Source organism: Lissotriton vulgaris, chromosome 5 (genome assembly GCF_964263255.1).
Source record: "Lissotriton vulgaris chromosome 5, aLisVul1.2, whole genome shotgun sequence".
Classification (NCBI taxonomy): Eukaryota; Metazoa; Chordata; class Amphibia; order Caudata; family Salamandridae; genus Lissotriton; species Lissotriton vulgaris.
Genome location: NC_141693.1, coordinates 840924806 through 840943208, shown reverse-complemented (window position 1 = coordinate 840943208; position 18403 = coordinate 840924806). Strand labels below are relative to the sequence as shown.

The 18403-nt window shown below is 46.4% G+C and overlaps 1 protein-coding gene across 2 annotated transcripts in view; it reads right to left on the bottom strand.

The window, feature by feature from the left end:
* Nucleotides 1-18403, bottom strand: part of CCAR1 (cell division cycle and apoptosis regulator 1) — a 1290009-nt gene that overhangs the window by 1215146 nt on the left and 56460 nt on the right. For both annotated transcript variants that reach the window (XM_086922386.1, XM_086922387.1), the window contains exon 2: nt 3997-4106. In XM_086922386.1, coding sequence (XP_086778512.1) covers nt 3997-4069 — 73 coding nt within the window. In that variant the 5' untranslated portion in view covers nt 4070-4106. The remainder of the gene's footprint in view (nt 1-3996; nt 4107-18403) is intronic.

Below are 18403 nucleotides of genomic sequence, written 5' to 3'. Positions count from 1 at the left end.
GATCTTCCAGATGCGGCACGCTTCTCGGGGTTGCGAGAAGCTCTTGGTTCGATGCGTGGACTGCAGCGTCGACACCCTTACGATGCGACGGCAACGCTCTTCTCCACGATGCGTGAAGCTTCCGCTCGATGCGACAACTACAGTGGCGACATCCAAGATGCGACGGCAGCAGCTCCGACGGTGGCACGCTTCTAGGAGATGCGAGGTGCTCTTGATCGATGTGGTGCAGTGCGACAGTTCCAGCAGCGACACACTCCTTTCTCCGGAGTTGCGACGGCAGGCACAGCGACACGCTTCTTCTCGTTGAGTCACGCTTCCAGCTCCTTGCGACACGCAGTTCCTCAGAAGGCCCAAAACAGCAGCAGGCACTTCCACAAGCACTCTGGGGAGCTGGGGGGTGAAGTCTGTTGTCCCTGAGACTTCAGCAGGAGGCAAGCTCTTTTCCAAGCCCTTGGAGATCCATCACAAGTTAAAAGCAAAGTACACAAAGTTCCTTTCTCCTTCCTTTGGCAGTAAGGCAACCACTGCAGGCCAATCCCCCAAGCCGCACTTCAGCTTGGGAATAGTCTCTCCTCTGTTTCTTCAGGTTCCTCTCCTCAGTAAAGGTTTCTTCTTGTTGTCCGAAGTGATCTAATCTCATGGGATCAGGGTCCCAATACTTATACCCAGAAATCCTTTGTTCTCGGAGGGGAGAGGGGCCTTTGCCCAGTCCAAACCAGTTCTGAAGCACTCTGTTTACCAGACTTCTCCTTTCCTTTCACAGTGCAGGGCATGCACATCAGACGCCCCACAGGAGTTGGAGCCAGCATTGTGGAAGGCAAGTACAGTCCTGGAGCACTTTGACAGGACTCCTTCTTTCAGTGTGCAGGGCAGAGACATCAGCCGCTCCCCAGGGGGTGGAGCAAGCATTGTGGAAGGCAGGCACAGCCCTATTCAGAGTTCAGGTGCACTCCTCCCTCCCATCAAGATACAGATCTCTATTCACCACTGGGTGACTCAGCCTGTCTCCTGGAATTCCCCAGCCCTCTCACTCACAGAAACCAGACATAGGAATACACATCCTAGCAGAGGCAGGTTGGAATGGTTAGACAAGCAAATACCCACTTTCTAAAAGTGGTATTTGAAAACACAATATTAAAATAAACGTTACTAAAAGATGTATTTTATTATTCTGAGTTCCGGCATACTAAACACGAATTCCTACCATGTTGTCTGAGCCGGTTAGGATTATAAACTGTAACAATTCTAACAGCCCGTTCTGGCCTATAGAGAACAGGTAGCATTGCAATAGTGAAAAACGAAAATGGCTGTAATTCACTATTTGGACATGCCACACACATACGGGCTTCTCCTACCTTATACATACAATACACCCTGCCCTTGGGCCTACCATAGGGGTGACTGATATGAAGAAAAGGGAAGGTTTAGGGACTGGGAAGTGGGTGTACTTGCCCAGTCAGCATGCCAGTACCAGACTGCACGTAGGCTCTGCAATGGCAGGCCTTAGACACATTTTACAAGGCTGCTTCTGTGGGTGGCACAACCAGTGCAGCAGGCCCACCAGCAGCATTTGGATTACACACCCTGGCACACTCAGTGCACTAGACTAGGGTCTGACAAGCAAACCAAATAGCCAAACATGGAACCACTGATTAGCACATCAATTTACAGTAGGGAGCACTTGCACTGTATAGCAGTGGCACAGTGCCCAAAGCATCTAACACCAGCAAAAATACATGAGGCAACAGCAAACATGGAAGGGAGACCCACGCCAATGGTGCCAGGTCTAACACCGTACCACTGGAGAGAGTTCTAGTATTTGATTATCTATGTGTTCTGCTTACTGAGCAATTTGATTGGGTACCCCACATCCAGGTATGCAGGCTTAAACTAGAACAATACTCTGGGGGATTTGTGAGGTCGCAACAAAGCTCTTTTTTCATCCTATAACACCAGTCCTTATGATCTACAAAAATGTTTCAGAGTTTTATATGGCGCGAACTTGACCCGAAGGTATCAAAGCGCTCTCTAGAGCACCAGTTGCGTTACACCTCCAAGCTTTTGGGGCAACGCTTTGTGGTGGGGAACTCTGGGAGCATCACATTGTTAGATCCTTGGGGATTGCCGTTTTATGAGACACCTCAGTAATCTCCCAGTTGGCACCCCGCTTATTCCTTTATGACTTAAACATTGGTATTAGTTCTGTTGTTGACAAAGTGGGTCTCAAACCTTTATTGTAGTTGAGGAGAATTGGGGTGTCTGCTGAGTTTTTGCCATACTGACAGGGTTTGGAGGATGTATTGGGACAGTCTGGGGCTTCTAAGATTCCCTGGCTTAACTTTGTCATGTCACGACTGCTCCAGATTAGCCTTGAGAACTCACAGTCTACCCCTGCAGAAGACGTCAGGGTTCCAAAAGCATCAATAAATGGTTTCTATTGCTGCCATCTATATGGTTTGACTCGAGTCCCTTCATGGTTGGTACCCTAACAGTTTTCCTTCTGGAGTACAAAGATCATTATTGCTTAGAAGGATTCAGGACGAGATCAAGCTCCTGCCAACCCCCCCCCCAGGGAAGTCACTTTAGTTTACATTTGGCATGTGGACCATGCTTCTCTGCTCTGTTACAACAAATTGGAAGTGTGCATCTAAGGAGTCAAATGAGTTTTGTTCCTTTTGTCACCAGATAGTAGAAACCACTGGACATGTTGTATTCTTCTCCATAACAAAACATGTTGTATACTTCTGTCTGGCATATCAGGGCTACAGAAGGAAGTGGATCCTTACGGTATGTCGCAACCTGTGTTTTAGGAATTCCGGAGCAGTGATCAGAGTCTTCAGAAGTGACCCTAGACAATCTATTGTATTTGCAGTCCCACGTTATGTGGAGGCTTAGACAGAAAAGGGAAGCCTGTTGACGAGCTTCCTCCCGCAGCTCGCTTCTTATCTTAGATCTGGACCTCTGTATGGAATTTTTCGAGAGTACTATAATTGAATGAATCGTACCCTTCGGATTACTTTTTTTATTATGTAATTAAATGTATTTTACGTCTCTATTAATATTATATAGCATTTTATTGCTCTTATGTGTTACATATACTGTGACAATGTATGTGCGTTTATGGCAGTATAGCCGAATAATGATTTATGAGTTAAAGAACACCGCCAAAGAAGCTTAGGTCAGTGAGAGAAAATAATTGGAGTGGGGGTCAACTCCTCCTACACAGTGTCCTGAGGGGCTTTGGCTTTGGATGAAGAAAAAAAGGAATTTCAGTTTGAGATGTTGGCTCCTTTTTGTTGTCCATATCTTTCCTTTGCGCTCACCCACCTCCTTTCTTTCAGGTGGAGCTTAGGGCTGACACGGCCGTTTCTAGAATATAAACAAGAACATTTGTGTGGCTTACGCTATCAACGGCACACGGAAAACACCCTCCTGTACTGATGAATGTTAAGACTTTATGTCCGAGCCCTCCTGGCAAGGATCAGTAGATGTCACGATGTACTGTGCCTGAGGGGATGCGGCCAAACAGGTACCTTTTATCACATCTTTTGGGACTGTCCACATATACGGCCCATGTGGGATAGGGCAACCAAAAAATGACTGATACACTCGATAAACATATTCCACTAGCGTCCCGCTTGGGGCTCCTGAACATTTGGGAGGCCACAGCTTGACAGACAGAGCAGCAATGGGTAGCATTTAGAAAATAGTCTACATTAATAAAAGTTATGAGGAGCTTATTGGTCACTAAAAAGAAAATTCAAAGAAAAGATGGAATTGGATACTGTCAACATCATAAACATAACGCCACATATTCATTAGAACAATGGACGGAACTGAAAGGGTGCAGTCCCCTATGAAAACCCTTGAAGCCAGAAAGGATGAGGTTTTCAAGAAACCTGTAATTGGCTTTTTATTTTTGACATTTGAGACAAATATAATTAAACAATGGCTTATAATAAACGAAATGGATCTTATATTTCCAGATATGCTTACCAGCTTGGGTCACAGCAGTTCCTGTAAACTGAGCTGCCCATGGGGGATTCTTTTGTCCTCCAAACTGAGCCATAATAGCGTGCTTGATTTGCTTTTTCTACAAACTGGATCTGTACAAAGAAAGAATACATATTTACACTCGAAACCAACTAAAAATAAAAGGTAGAAAGATGTACACTTCTGCCTAACAAGATGTTAACAGTTCACGTTACTGCAAATTATAAAATATGTAGGGACCAAAAAAGTTAACTTTAGTAACGATACTTCTGGTGAAGTAAATTATTAATCCCTTCACTGCGGCGGCTATCCCGCCGCAGTGCTGAGGGGGCAGGGCGGCCGCGCGGCGGGCGGATGCTGTTGACGGAACCGCTCCTTCACCAGCCGCGGTTGAGCTGGGCTCATGACGGAGCGGTTCGTCATTGCCCCGCCCGCTCAATAGAACGCGCCGCGCAGCTTGAGGGACAGAGGTGGTAATACACTGTTGGATACTACATAGTGATAACAGTCAGAGGTGCCCAGTAAGAAGCCTCGCGTAGGAGGCAAAGACCCAAGGCATATCATCACGTCCAGCAGTGGCAGTGCTATGGGTGAAATTACGTCTCAGGAAGCCCAAAGAGGAGAAAAAGTAATCAATGGGAATAGCAGGTGGAAAGGTCCCTGAACATGCAGGGGAATCCAGAACGGGGTGACTTCAATAGCTCTCACTAGGTTCCGTTACCCAGAATCCCTTGCAAGCCTTAAACTTTGTCCCCCAAAACAAAACTGCTCACATTTCTGTGATGGAAAGTTCTGGAATCTGCTTGGAGCCACAAACTTCCAGCCAGCCAGCATTCCCCAAAGTCCCGAGATAAAAATGGTACCTCAATTGTGTGGGTAGACTTTGTACCCGCGACCGGGAAACGGCAAAAATGCAACGTGAACACCACATTTTTCAGTGAAAACTGAACCTTTTTTCGCAATAAGCCTAGCTGTGGATTTTGGACCCTAGCTCTGCCGGCACCTAAGAAAACTTAGCAAACATAATACGTTTTTGATAACTAGACATCCAGGGGAATTCAGGATGGGTGACTTGTGGGGCTCTCACCAGGTTTGTTACCCAGAATCGCTTGCAAACCTCAAACTTTGTAAAAAATATATATATATATAATTCCTCACATTTCTGTGATGGAAAATTCTGGAATCTGCAGAGCCACCAACTTCACCCACCCAACTTTCCCCCAAGTGTCCCAAGAAAAATGGTACATCACTTGTGTGGGTAGGCCTAGGGCCTACAACAGGAAATGGCCAAAAATGTACTGTGGAGACTTCAAAATTATCGATTAAAAAAAGACATTGGTTTGTGAGGGAGCCCCCTGCGTTTTTGATCCCAGGCTCGGCAGCCATCTAGGGAAACCTACCAAACCCACACATTTCTAAGAACTAGACACCTGGGAGAGTACAGAGAAGGGTGACTTGCGTGGATCCCGCAAAGTTTTCCTACCTAGAATCCCCTGAAAACCATAAATTTAGCTGAAAAAAAATGTCAAATGTTGTCACATTTCTGTGTGGGAAAGTTGTGGGCTCACCGGGCGGAGACAAATTTCCTACCACCCAACATTCCTGCACGTCTCCCGATAAAAACTGCACCTCACTTGTATGGGTGGGCCAAGTACCCGCAACAGGCAAGGGTCCATAACGTATTATGGAGACATCAAAATTATCTATCACAAAACCACCTGGTTTTGCAAGGGGCGCACATGCGTTTTTTTAGTCAAAGGCTCTGCAGCCATCTTAGGAAACCTCCCAAACCCTCACATAAAACTAGACACCCAGGGGAGTCCAGCGATGTGTGGCTTACGTGGATCCCCCAAAGTTTTCCTACCCAGAATCCCCTGCAACCTCCCTGGCCAGTTTTAATTAACTATGCGACATTTCATTTTTACACCAGAAAGAGATCTTTTGCTTCAAGCTTAGGCGCTTCCAGAATCTTATCAATGCCATACAACAGTGGTTCCCAATCTTTTGACTTCAGAGGACCCCCATTGACTCACCACTGGAAGCCGGGGACCCCCAGCAATTTGTACGATTTACATTTCAAACATTAAAAGATGCAACAATCTTTGCTGGGGTTCTTCAAAGGAGTCCCTTATTATCACCCTTCAACAGTGCCTCACATTTCTCCATAGCACATCTGTCACATGTATTTCATTTGTTTTATAGCATCTCTCATTTCCATTGAGGATGTCAGAGCACTTTACATCACACACATATAGAGACAATGAATCATACTTTTAAATCAATGTAGAGAAAATGTTACATAAGGCAAAGGGGACTACAAGGTGTAGGATTCACATGCCATTCATACTGGTAGGCATTTTTAAAGAGTACTTGGTCTGGAAAAGCACAAACTCATGATTTAGAACCTAAGACAGTGGTTAGCATTGACTAACAATAAAAATTTATTTCCACCCAAATAAACCCCTTTAGCAGCATCAGGATAATGAAAAACTGGGAAAAACATAAGCCACTAACTTTTACCATGCAGTGTGTAAGCAGCTCTTTGATAACAGTTTATAGGTCACTGTGCTAGATTATGATAGTCTCCTATGAGCTGAGAGTAAGGAAAGAATCTATGTGACAAAAGAAGTAATGCACTGACCTATGCACATACAATTCTGTTTTTTAAAATGCATGGTACATGTTCTTTGCAGCAGGCTTATTAACCCTCTGTGCTACATTAGATAGGTGAAACCTGCCACTGGACAGAACTCTCATCTCTCTCCAGCAGGTACACTAATCACTGGTGTTATCTTGTCACTTTTATTGTTGCTCAAACTGCTAAGTCTACAATGAATTTTGGAGTTCTTTTAAAACTGCTGCCTGAGGACCCCCTGGGAATGTGTCAGGGACCCCTGGAGGTCCACGGACCCCAGTTTGGGAAACACTGCCATACAGGAAATTATATTCCTGGATCTCATTTCCGTCTCCATTCTTATAGCCTGGATCATGGCAGATCTAGGTAGTGACAGTAGGTGTTTTAGGTATGTAGCCTCTTCAACTTCCCACCTATATTTACCGCTTAGATTATAACAGTTCACTTCTATATTGGAATTGCGGTGGAATCATGGCTACAAATGCTTTCAGAACAGGTCTATCTCCCCATAATCCTAGTTCAATTTCTTCAGGCCACTAACTGATATAAGAGCTCTTCCTACAAGTAATTCCAGATGGAGAACAAGAACGACAACAACACCGCCGCCCTGCTGGACAACCTCGCCAACCTAGGACTCAAGCAACTAGTGAACACCCCCACCCACTACGCCGGACACACGCTGGATCCAGTCTTCTCCTCCAGCAAGTACATCTCCTTCAGCCACTCCACCGGACTCCACTGGACAGACCACAGCTGCGTCCACTTCAGCTTCAGAACGAACACGACTCACCACCACCTGCAACAGGCTCCCCGCAGGAGCTGGAACAAGATCACCATCGAACAGCTCCCCACATTACTGAGCCAGAACCCTCCCGCCTGCTCAACGGACCCCAACTAAGCAGCCAACAACCTGACACAGTGGATCACCAACTGCGCCAACAACCTCGCAACTCTGAAAAACCATCCCAGCAGGCCCGGCAGCAAGAAAGCCTCCTGGTTCAACGACGACCTCAAGACTTCCAAGAAGAACTGCCGCATCCTTGAGAAAGCCTGGCGCAAACACCCGACTACAGATAACATGACCACCCACAAGCACGCCTCCCGCAAACACCACCAGCTGATCCGCACCACCAAGAAGACAGCATTCAAGGAACGACTAGACAACAACGCACACAACAGCAAGGAACTCTTCAGCATCGTCAAAGAGCTCTCCAACGACATCACTCCCTCACAAGACCTCTGCGACTCACTCGCCTCGTTCTTCCACAGCAAGATTGCCGACATACACAACAGCTTCGGCGCCCAGACAACGCACCCAACCACCAAACAGACGCCCCCCACCACCACCCTCCGCGCCTGGACCCCGATCAGCACCGAAGACACCATCCACACGATGAACACCATCCACTCCGGATCTCCAACCGACCCATGCCCCCACCACGTTTTCAACAAGGCCGACTCCATCATCGCACCCCAACTCCGGGACATCATCAATTGCTCCTTCGACACCGCAACCTTCCCGGAGAGCTGGAAGCATGCCAAACTCAGCGCCCTCCTGAAGAAACCATCAGCAGACTCCACCGACCTCAAGAACTACCGCCCCATCTCGCTCCTCCCTTTTCTGGCCAAAGTCATCGAGAAGACCATCAACAGACAGCTTGCCGCCTTCCTCTAGACAAACGGATTCCTCGACAACTCGCAGTCCGGCTTCCGGGCCAATCACAGCACCGAGACCGCCCTCATCGCAGCCACTGACAACATCCGCGCCCTGCTCGACAACAGGGAAACAGCGGCCCTCATCCTCCTGGACCTCTCCGCAGCGTTCGACACTGTCTGCCACCGCACCCTAGTGCAGCGTCTCAGTAACATCGGAATCCAAGAGAAGGCACTAGAGTGGATCATCTCGTTCCTCGCCGGAAGAACCCAGAGAGTCCGCCTCCCCCCGTTCAGATCCGAGGCCACCGAAGTCATCTGCGGCGTACCACAAGGATCATCACTCAGCCCCACCTTCTTCAACGTCTACATGAGCCCCCTCGCAGCCATCGCACGCCAACACAACCTCAACATCATCTCCTACGCCGACGACACCCAGCTGATTCTCTCCCTCACCAACAACCCCACCACCGCCAGAACCAACCTACACGAAGGGATGAAAGACGTAGCCGAGTGGATGTCAAACAGCCGCCTGAAACTGAACTCAGACAAGATGGAAGTCCTCATCCTTGGATCATCACCCTCTGCCTGGGACGACTCCTGGTGGCCCCCTGCCCTGGGCAGCGCACCCAAACCTATGGACCACGCACGCAACTTGGGCTTCATCCTGCACTCCTCCCTCTCGATGACCAGACAAGTCAACGCCGTCTCATCATCATGTTTCAACATCCTACGCATGCTCTGAAAGATCTTCAGTTGGATCCCCACCGAAACCAGGAAGACGGTCACCCAAGCACTCGTCACCAGCAGACTGGACTACGGAAACACCCTCTACACCGGAACCACAGCCAAAATACAGAAAAGACTCCAACGCATCCAGAACGCCTCCGCACGACTCATCCTGGACATCCCCCGACACAGCCACATCTCCGGACACGAGAGACCTGCACTGGCTCCCCGTCAACAAGAGAATCACGTTCCGACTCCTCACCCACGCTCACAAGGCCCTCCACAACCTGGGCCCCAGGTACCTCAACAACCGCCTGACCTTCTACATCCCCACCCGCCAGCTACGATCGACCAGCCACGCCCTCGCCGCCGTTCCACGCATCCGAAGAGCCACCATGGGAGGAAGATCCTTCTCCTACCTGGCAGCCAAGACCTGGAACTCCCTCCCCATCCACCTCCGCCTGACCCAAGACCACCTCTCCTTCAGGAAGCAACTCAAGACCTGGTTGTTCGAGCAGTAGCGGACCCCCCCCCCCAAGCGCCTTGAGACCCTCCGGGTGAGTAGGGCGCTATACAAATTTCGTGATTGATTGATTGATTGATGGACGTTCCATTTGAGAGACTTTTTTAACCAGACCCCTAAATACTAATATTCCTTTACTGGCTCCAGGTTTTGTGGGGCCTAGGTACCAGCTGAACTTTGTTATTTTAGTACCAAAGCACAATACTTTTGTTTTTTTTCTCCATATTCTCTACTATTTTTCTGAGCTTGAAATATTCCATAAACCTGTCCAGCTTTCTTTGTAGGCCTATCTCGGTTTGATCTACAATTATACAGTCACCTGCATAAAGAAGACAAGTAACATGTTTGCCATCCAGTTTGAGGCTGACACCTTTGGCCTCCCCCAAGAATGATGGCAAATCAGCTATAAATAAAGAAAAGAGATGGGGAGCCAGGACACACCCCTGTCTTGATCAATTTTCAGTTAGTATTTTCTCCATCAAAGTTCTCTTAGTGTCTATGATAACTTGCACCTAGTTAGGAGATACTTTGGGATGTCCCACCTCATCAGTGTCTCCCACAGACTTTTGGGGTCCACCAAATCAAAGGTGACCCGGAAGTTGATAAACAGTAGTACAATCCGCCACTTATATCCACCGATTTCCACACGATGCCCCAGAGGGAGAAAAAATGATCAATGGTAGGGTGCCCTTCCTTACTGTCCCCCTGCTCTGGGGACACAATATGATTTACTTCTGCACAATAATTTAACTGTTCCACTAACATTTTTGAAAGAACTTTATCTTCTAAATCAAACAAGTTTATTAACCTATATTTCTTAGGGGCTTTTATATCTCCCAGTTTGTGAATGGGTCTGATAATCGCCCCTCTCCAACTTTCCGGTACTTGCCCCATATTGAGTATAACGTTACATATTTGGGAAAATGATTCTGCCCACCAATCTGGTTGTGTCTTTATAATAACAGATGCCAGATTATCCGGTCCTGCTGCCCTAGTTAATGTTAAATTTGTTATGATGCGCCTGACTTTGATTCTCATAAAAAAAAACATTTTTTATCAATCTAAGAGTTGCCCCTCTTTACTACAGGTTCCCACCTTCCTCCATATATTTTTCCAGATATTCCTCCCAGGCCTCGTCTCACACAATTCATTGCCCCCTGAATCCTACCAGAGCCATCTGCAACTAATTTCCAGAACTTTTTTAATTTTTTTGTTTTCATTGTTTTATAGCGTTTTAGGACCCTAGTATAATTTTCCCAATTCATACCCTTATATAGGTATAATTCACATTACCCTTATATAAAAATAGAATTCATAACCATATTTAGACATAACCCATCCAGTCCAAATACGGAATGGCTACTTCCACTAGTTCCAAAAAGCCACAACAATTTCTTGGAAAACTCAGCTTCAGCAGTCAGGGACATCCCCTTTCTTGAATATAGAGACCCAGTCGACCTAAGTCCTACGTCACATCTACAGGATATAGTATTCCAATGCGCAGAGCCTATTGGGAATATAGGAACTACACTATATGGCGCCCAACGTTTGGTAAAGCACTAATTGAACGCTAGATACTAGAGTAACTCAGTCATGTTTATCACAGAGACCCCCTTTTCCTGTAAAATACTCCAATAGACGTCAGGAGTGGGTTAAAGGATAAAATATCCCCCAAAATTGAGTAGGACGAAAATCATATGTATTAGTTTTGGTTTGATTCAACGTTGAAGGAAACCGTGTTCCAAAATATTATGCACCTTATCTTTGTTTCCTTGAAACTAGCTCTGCAAAACATTCAGTCAACAAACAAACATTTGTCCTAGAAATCATGGCATTTTCAAAGAACTACCGTTCTTTGGTGACGTTATTATGTCCGACCGTACGTCAATCCAGGCACCTTCAAGGTATAAATATGCCTACACTAGCCCTAGCAAACACACAGTGGTTTGGAGCAGTTCAACTATCTACTTGCCCGACGCAGCTCGCTACAGCAAGTGCCGCAAGAAGCCGACCCTCCAGCTGACACACTGACAGAGAGTCTGCCTTTCTCTCGCTGAAAATCCACCTCCAGTGTTTCCAAGCGCCCCTCGCGGGGTGTTGGGAAATCGAGTCCCGAGACAGATACCAGACCTCCTTCATTCTAAACCAAGGTACGGAGCTGATTAGACCCTAAGAGAAATCTTGGATAGATTCTTGGCAAAGAAACTAAAACCTATGCTACACCTTACTTACTTCTTACCTCGTACTAGACTTAGGTTAGGTACATCGGGGTAGGCATATTTAAAAAGCACCCGTTGAGTACTTTTAGTCTTTGTTATTTATGTATGTATTTTATGGCTTAGAAACCATACCATGCTTTTACAGTATTCTATTATAATACTCTTCTTGCTGTATGCATTATACTTTACAGCCAGTATTACGATTGTAGCAGTTCATTTCTTCTGCATGAGAAAGAAGACTGTTCAATAAACACTTTTATTAAAAAAGCCTGTCTCTCTATTTCTCTGCACCTCAGGTGAAACGAAGCATGCACGATTGACTGAGTAAAATATCTATCTATTGTTTCCACAACTCTGAAGATCAGTTTTATCTTGGGGAAACAAAGTTGTCATGTTTATGCAGTTGTCAGAAACTAATCCCTTCTTGTTCATTCGAGAGTTTCTAGTGACCTCTGAGCTAGCTGGCACTCACATTTAAGTGTAATATATTCGATAGAGACCCAGTCGACCTAAGTCCTACGTCACATCTACAGGATATAGTATTCCAATGCGCAGAGCCTATTGGGAATATAGGAACTACACTATATGGCGCCCAACGTTTGGTAAAGCACTAATTGAACGCTAGATACTAGAGTAACTCAGTCATGTTTATCACAGAGACCCCCTTTTCCTGTAAAATACTCCAATAGACGTCAGGAGTGGGTTAAAGGATAAAATATCCCCCAAAATTGAGTAGGACGAAAATCATATGTATTAGTTTTGGTTTGATTCAACGTTGAAGGAAACCGTGTTCCAAAATATTATGCACCTTATCTTTGTTTCCTTGAAACTAGCTCTGCAAAACATTCAGTCAACAAAAAAAGGACTGAAAACGATACCGGTGGAGCTGCAGCTGCAGTCAGACCGGGTTTAGACGTTACAGGTTTCCAACAAAATGACCCGGATGATATAATGATCCCGGAAAACTTAAGGAAAACCATCACTATAAAGCTAAAAACAAATGGCCTATCATCAAGAGGTGGCAGGGTAATTTTTGTCAGAGGCACATGAATATCGGCAGACAGAGGTATTCTATTCATGGATTGTCTTCCCTGAAGCAAATCCAGTAACACATGTGTTCCATTTCTACAAAGTAGAGGAACCTCCAAGGGAATACGTTCCTTTCGAGGACATTGAAAATCCACTAACTTACCAAGAGCATCAGCTTTGGTTTAAAGGCGCCCTATAACATCAAAAATCACATTACCAGGCTCCGTCCACTAGGTAGACCAGGAGCAAAATGGCCGGTACTAGCCAGGTACACACCACATCCTGACATTGAAGAAATGTCAAGTGAAGAACTATTAGTTCAACTAAAACAGTTAATCAAAATACATAGACAATTGCTTCAATATGCCAAGCGGACTCTAACAGTCCAGCCTGATATCAGGATTCCACAGCAAACCCCTCATCAGGGGAACACGAATAAAATTACACCACAGACCATACAATCATTCATTTGTAAATTACCCACAAAACAGGAACAAATTCCATTCTGGTTAGCTCAAAAATTACTCAAATCAAGGCAGTATTTCCTGACAATACACCTCATGAGAAACACAGATTTTTTTTTTTTTTAAACAAATTTTATTGACAGATTGCATTCATGGCGCAGCACTCCGCACTCCGGAGATGTCTCCGAGTCAAATACACATCAGATGCTTGGCAATCAATATATCATTTTGATTCAAAGAAGAACATTGCACCAAAGAAATCTACACCCCCCACCCCTTCCCCCAACTCCCCCCACCCGGATCCCACCCATCCCAGTCGCACAATATCATCTCACACTTCTTATACACCACGCTCTGAACTGATAATATATACACACACCTTTCATCTTGGCCCCTTTATGCCATCTCCGGATGAGCCTCCCGTGCTACTGGAGGCTCCAGCCACAGGCCCGGATTGTCCTCCCACCGCCACCATATCCTATAATGCTTTCTCGGGAAGCCTCGGGCCACAAAGATTGGCTGTTCCAGCCCCATACAGAAGTCCAGCCTTTCTTCCAAACCAGCACTGAGGGAGCCCAGGGATCTTTCCAAGCTTTGGCTATATCTCTTTTGGCCAAGGTCAGAACCAGTAACAATAAGTGCCTTTTATACGCGTTATCCCCCACCCCTCCAGCACGTGCAGTAGACCCAACTGCGGTGTACGAGGGAGTTCCAACCCCAGGACCTCGGACATGCAGTCCCACACCCCTTTCCAGAACCTAGCCAGTGAACTACAACTCCATACTGTGTGGATCAATGTCCCCACCTCCTGGCCACATCTGAGACGGTCTGGGGATGCAATCACGCCTGCCCGCCACAGTCTCTCCCTTGTAAAGTAGACTCTATGCAGGTATTTGAATTGAATGAGCCACAGGCGCACTGCTATGGTCGCACCTCTGGCGGCTGCCAGCGCCTCCCGCCAATCCTCTTCCTCCAATGCCCCAACATCCCTTTCCCAGGACTCTCAAAGTTTCTGCAGTGTTGTGGAGCAATGGGTAACCAACGTCTGGTATATGCAAGATATTTTTTTGTCCCTCAAATCACCCACAATACCTTTGCCTCTAATGGGCTAAATTCTTGGAGGGAGTCAAGACCCTCTAGGCTCGGGGTAATGGCATGGTGGAACTGGAGATACTTATTCTGGGAGGGAGTCAAGACCCTCTAGGCTCGGGGTAATGGCATGGCGGAACTGGAGATACTTAAAGAATTGGGACCAGGGCATGCCATATTCCGCACTGATATCCTGGAATGATTTAAGTGCCGTTCCTGACATCACATTTCCTAGTGTCGAAAATCCAATGTTGTCCCAACCCTGGAAACCTTGGAGAGATGCGAGTTCAGGCAGACGTCCATTATGCCACAGGGGTCTCCTCAGTCAACGTGCCTCACCATCCCATACGGCGTAGGGCCTGCTTCCAGACCTGAAACACCACCTGGGTGGCCGGCGGCAACCTCTTCCGCAGTTGCACCGAATACAAGACTGTGTGTAGAGTGTTGGACCCCATAAGATGTCGTTCCAAGGTGTATGCCAGATCCCCCCTGTCCCCGTACCACCATTCGTTCAGGACCAAGAGATGGGAGGCTTGGTAGTAGGAAAGGATATCAGAGGTCGCCAGACCACCACAGTATGTTGACAAGAAACAAGTGTGCAACGCAACCCGCACCCCGACTCCCGTCCATAGAAACTGCCCCAGCACCGAATCAACTTGTCGGAACCAGTGCGGCGAGATCGGGTAAGGATGGTTCTGTAGTTGGTAGAGCAGTCGAGGAAGGGCCACCATTTTAAAGATGGACGACCTACCATAGATAGTTAGGGGCATGCGGGACCACGTCTTCATCTCCATCTCCCTATCCCAAACTGGCACCAGGTTTCGCTCCCAAGAGACCGTAGGCACCTCGGATATAAACACTCCCAAATATTTAATGCCCCCAACTGCTACCTGGAGTGTGGATGCACAGTGGCCCACCCGAGCTCTCCCCCAACACCCAAAGGGTCGATTTGCGAGGATTCATGTATAATCCCGAGGTTTCGCCAAATATCTGCATAATCTGTAGTAGATGTGGCCCGACCTGTTGAGGTTTGTGAGGAAAAACAGGACATCATCAGCGTATAACGCAATTTTATCCGATGGTCCATGCTCCCATTCGAATCGCCGCAGTTGCGCATCTATGCGCACCCACGCCGCCAGCGGTTCCATGGCAAGGGCGAACAGGTAGGGCGAGAGGGGGCACCCCTGCCTAGTGCCACGTCCGATGGAAAATTTAGAGGATATGGCCCCTGCCACCCGAACCGAGGCCGTCAAGTCTGTGTACAAGAGTCGCAAATATGACAAGAAGTGGGGCCCTAAGTTAAGCCGAGGCAGAAGTGCGAACAGGTAGACCCAACTCAATGAATCGAAGGCCCTGTCCATATCGGCCAAGAGCAGTGCCGCCTGCTCCCCGGTGTCTCGAGCTGCCGCTACCGCCACATGGGCCCTCCGAATATTGTGTCTGGTCGCCCTGTGGGGCATGAACCCAGCCTGATCTGGGTGTACAAGCCCTGCAACGTGGGGAAGGAGACGGTTAGCCAGCGCCTTGGCGAAGATCTTAGCCTCCACATTCAGGAGAGATATTGGCCGATATGACGCATGCTGATCCGGGGGCCTGCCCGGCTTGTGGAACACCACCACCTCAGCGTGCCTCCAATCTGCGGGGAGGCTGCCTCTTTCCCTGGCCTCTTCCAACGCTGCTCTATAATGCACACCCAGCTGCAAGAAACACAGAATTTTAACAATCTGTTTACCAATGGGGATCGCACCACATCCTGAGGAATGTGACAATTGGGGTACAGTCTTTGCTGTAATCTACACAAAAACTCATGGTGTTCCATCTATGGCGGTAATGCCAGACATCCTGAAACAGATTCAAATGAATACGGGCCAGAGCCTGCTTTGAATCTAGGTATGAAGTTACTTAAAGATTTCAAACAGATCTCAGCTATAATATTAGCGAATATTAAAGGTGAAGCAGCATCCGTGGCAATCTGCCAAAAACTAAAAGAACTTGATGTAACTGAGCAACCATATGAACTGCCCAGAATAATAGAAAAATCCTATGAAGAACTAGGTAGAGATAGTTTGGATGGGAAAGCAGTTAAGCCCCAACCAACAGACTCCTGAAAAGGTCTTTATCAAAAACACTCTCACCACTCCTAAAAAGAAGTGGGAAAACACTAAACAGACACTTCCTAAAGAGAAGTCTTCTCAGTCCAGAAGTAGGTCTCCTCAAAGGGAGCCCTCTGAAAAGAGGTATAACCTCAGGAACAGGGATAATTTGAGAAAACCTGATAGATATCAAAATACTGATACACGTACCTCTCAGACTTCCTCACAGGAATCGGAAAGAAGAGGACGGTCAGAACACAAGGAAGAAAGCGTGAAATTCAAAGACGATCAACACATTCCAAAAAAAAAATCAGACATGCCGAGGATCTTGAGGGCACAACTCAAGAACGGGGAGTGGGCCCAGACAATGCTGGACAGCGCTGCAGAAGTTACCATAGCTTGCAAGATCCTGAAGGATCATCTGGAGACAGTGGACTTGAATGAGTATATTCAAGTTGAAACTGCTGATACCAGGGTTAGCGTACCCCATAAGTTATATGAAGTAACACTCCGGATGGAGGGGGACAAAACTAGGAAAATAAGAGCACTCGTTTGGGAAAAGCTCTCTATAGTTTTTGACATTCTTCTAGCTGAAAAAGACTGGCCACCAACATTAGTCAGGGAGTGTCAACATGGCGAAGAGATCATTATGCCAGCCTTCTCCAATCATATTCCTATTCATAAAAATGGGCTGTAGCCAAAGGCTCCAGCCTTATATAGAAAATCATGTAGGATGGGATGAGGATTCTCATCACCATAAAATCCAGCTAAAAACCAACCAACTGCTCAGAGGCAGTATCCAGTTAAGCAAGAAGCTAAAACACAGGTCAGGGAGATCTTAGATCAACTTGAATACCAAGGGGTGATTGAAACATGCACCTCATCCATGAGCAATCCTTTGTTTCCGGTCTCCAAACCAGACAATACATATAGTCTAGTTTTGGACTACAGACATTTAAACTCTTGTTGCAAAACCTTTGCAGAACAAAATGCACACAGTGCAGCACTGATGAATAACATAATGGCCAAAAAGAAGGTACTTGACCGCTTTCTCAATTATGGGGATACAGCGTCACTACTGTCGTATCCCCCAGGGATTCAAGAATAGCCCAGGGTTATTTTTAGCCAGAGTAACAGAGTTACTACAAACGCATGATGATGAGGCATTATCTTATGTCGATGACATCTAACTTATAGACTATAACTTGGACAAGCACTTCAACAGAGTGAATACCATAATACTTCGCACCTCAACGTCCTATTCTAAGGATACGAATTATCAAGTGAAGACAAAAGCCTGGCAGCGAACTTTTTAGAGAAGTGTGTGCTCCTCCAACCTCCAAAAACGCTAAAAAACGTAGTCGATTCTAGGTTTCCTGAATTTCGGAAGAACTTGCATTCTAAATTACGCAGAAAGGGTTAAACCTCCCTACAAATTAATCAAACCTGACTTTAAAACAGCTAATTGGACACAAAAACACACAGAAATTTTGTGTTTAGGGCAAACAGACATGTTAGAAACATCACATTTAAATACATGCTTCAACGTACGCAACCTTGTAATCTGAATCATCCCAGGAAGATGCAGATTCACGTACTTAACCTTTAATGAAGGTGAAAAAGTACCAATTGCTTTTAAATCACACTTGTACATACAAGCTGAAATGAAATTCACTTCTACAGAAAAAATTCTGACAGCGGTTCAAACTGTTGTAGCAAAAGAGAGCTCTCGCACAGGGTAAATGCATAAAAGTTGTTACTCCTATACCTGCCTTAGAAGCAGTGACAAAAGCAAGCATTTCTAATGCAAAGGCTTTACAACCGAGATGGATACAATCTGTTAACTCTCGTGCTGCAACAGACGTTGAATACGTTTTTGACCCCTACTTGATAACACAGGAATTTTTACAATATGAACAAAAATGTCCTCTGCCGACTGAGATTCTGCTTCTGGAACAGTACGAATGTATAATTTA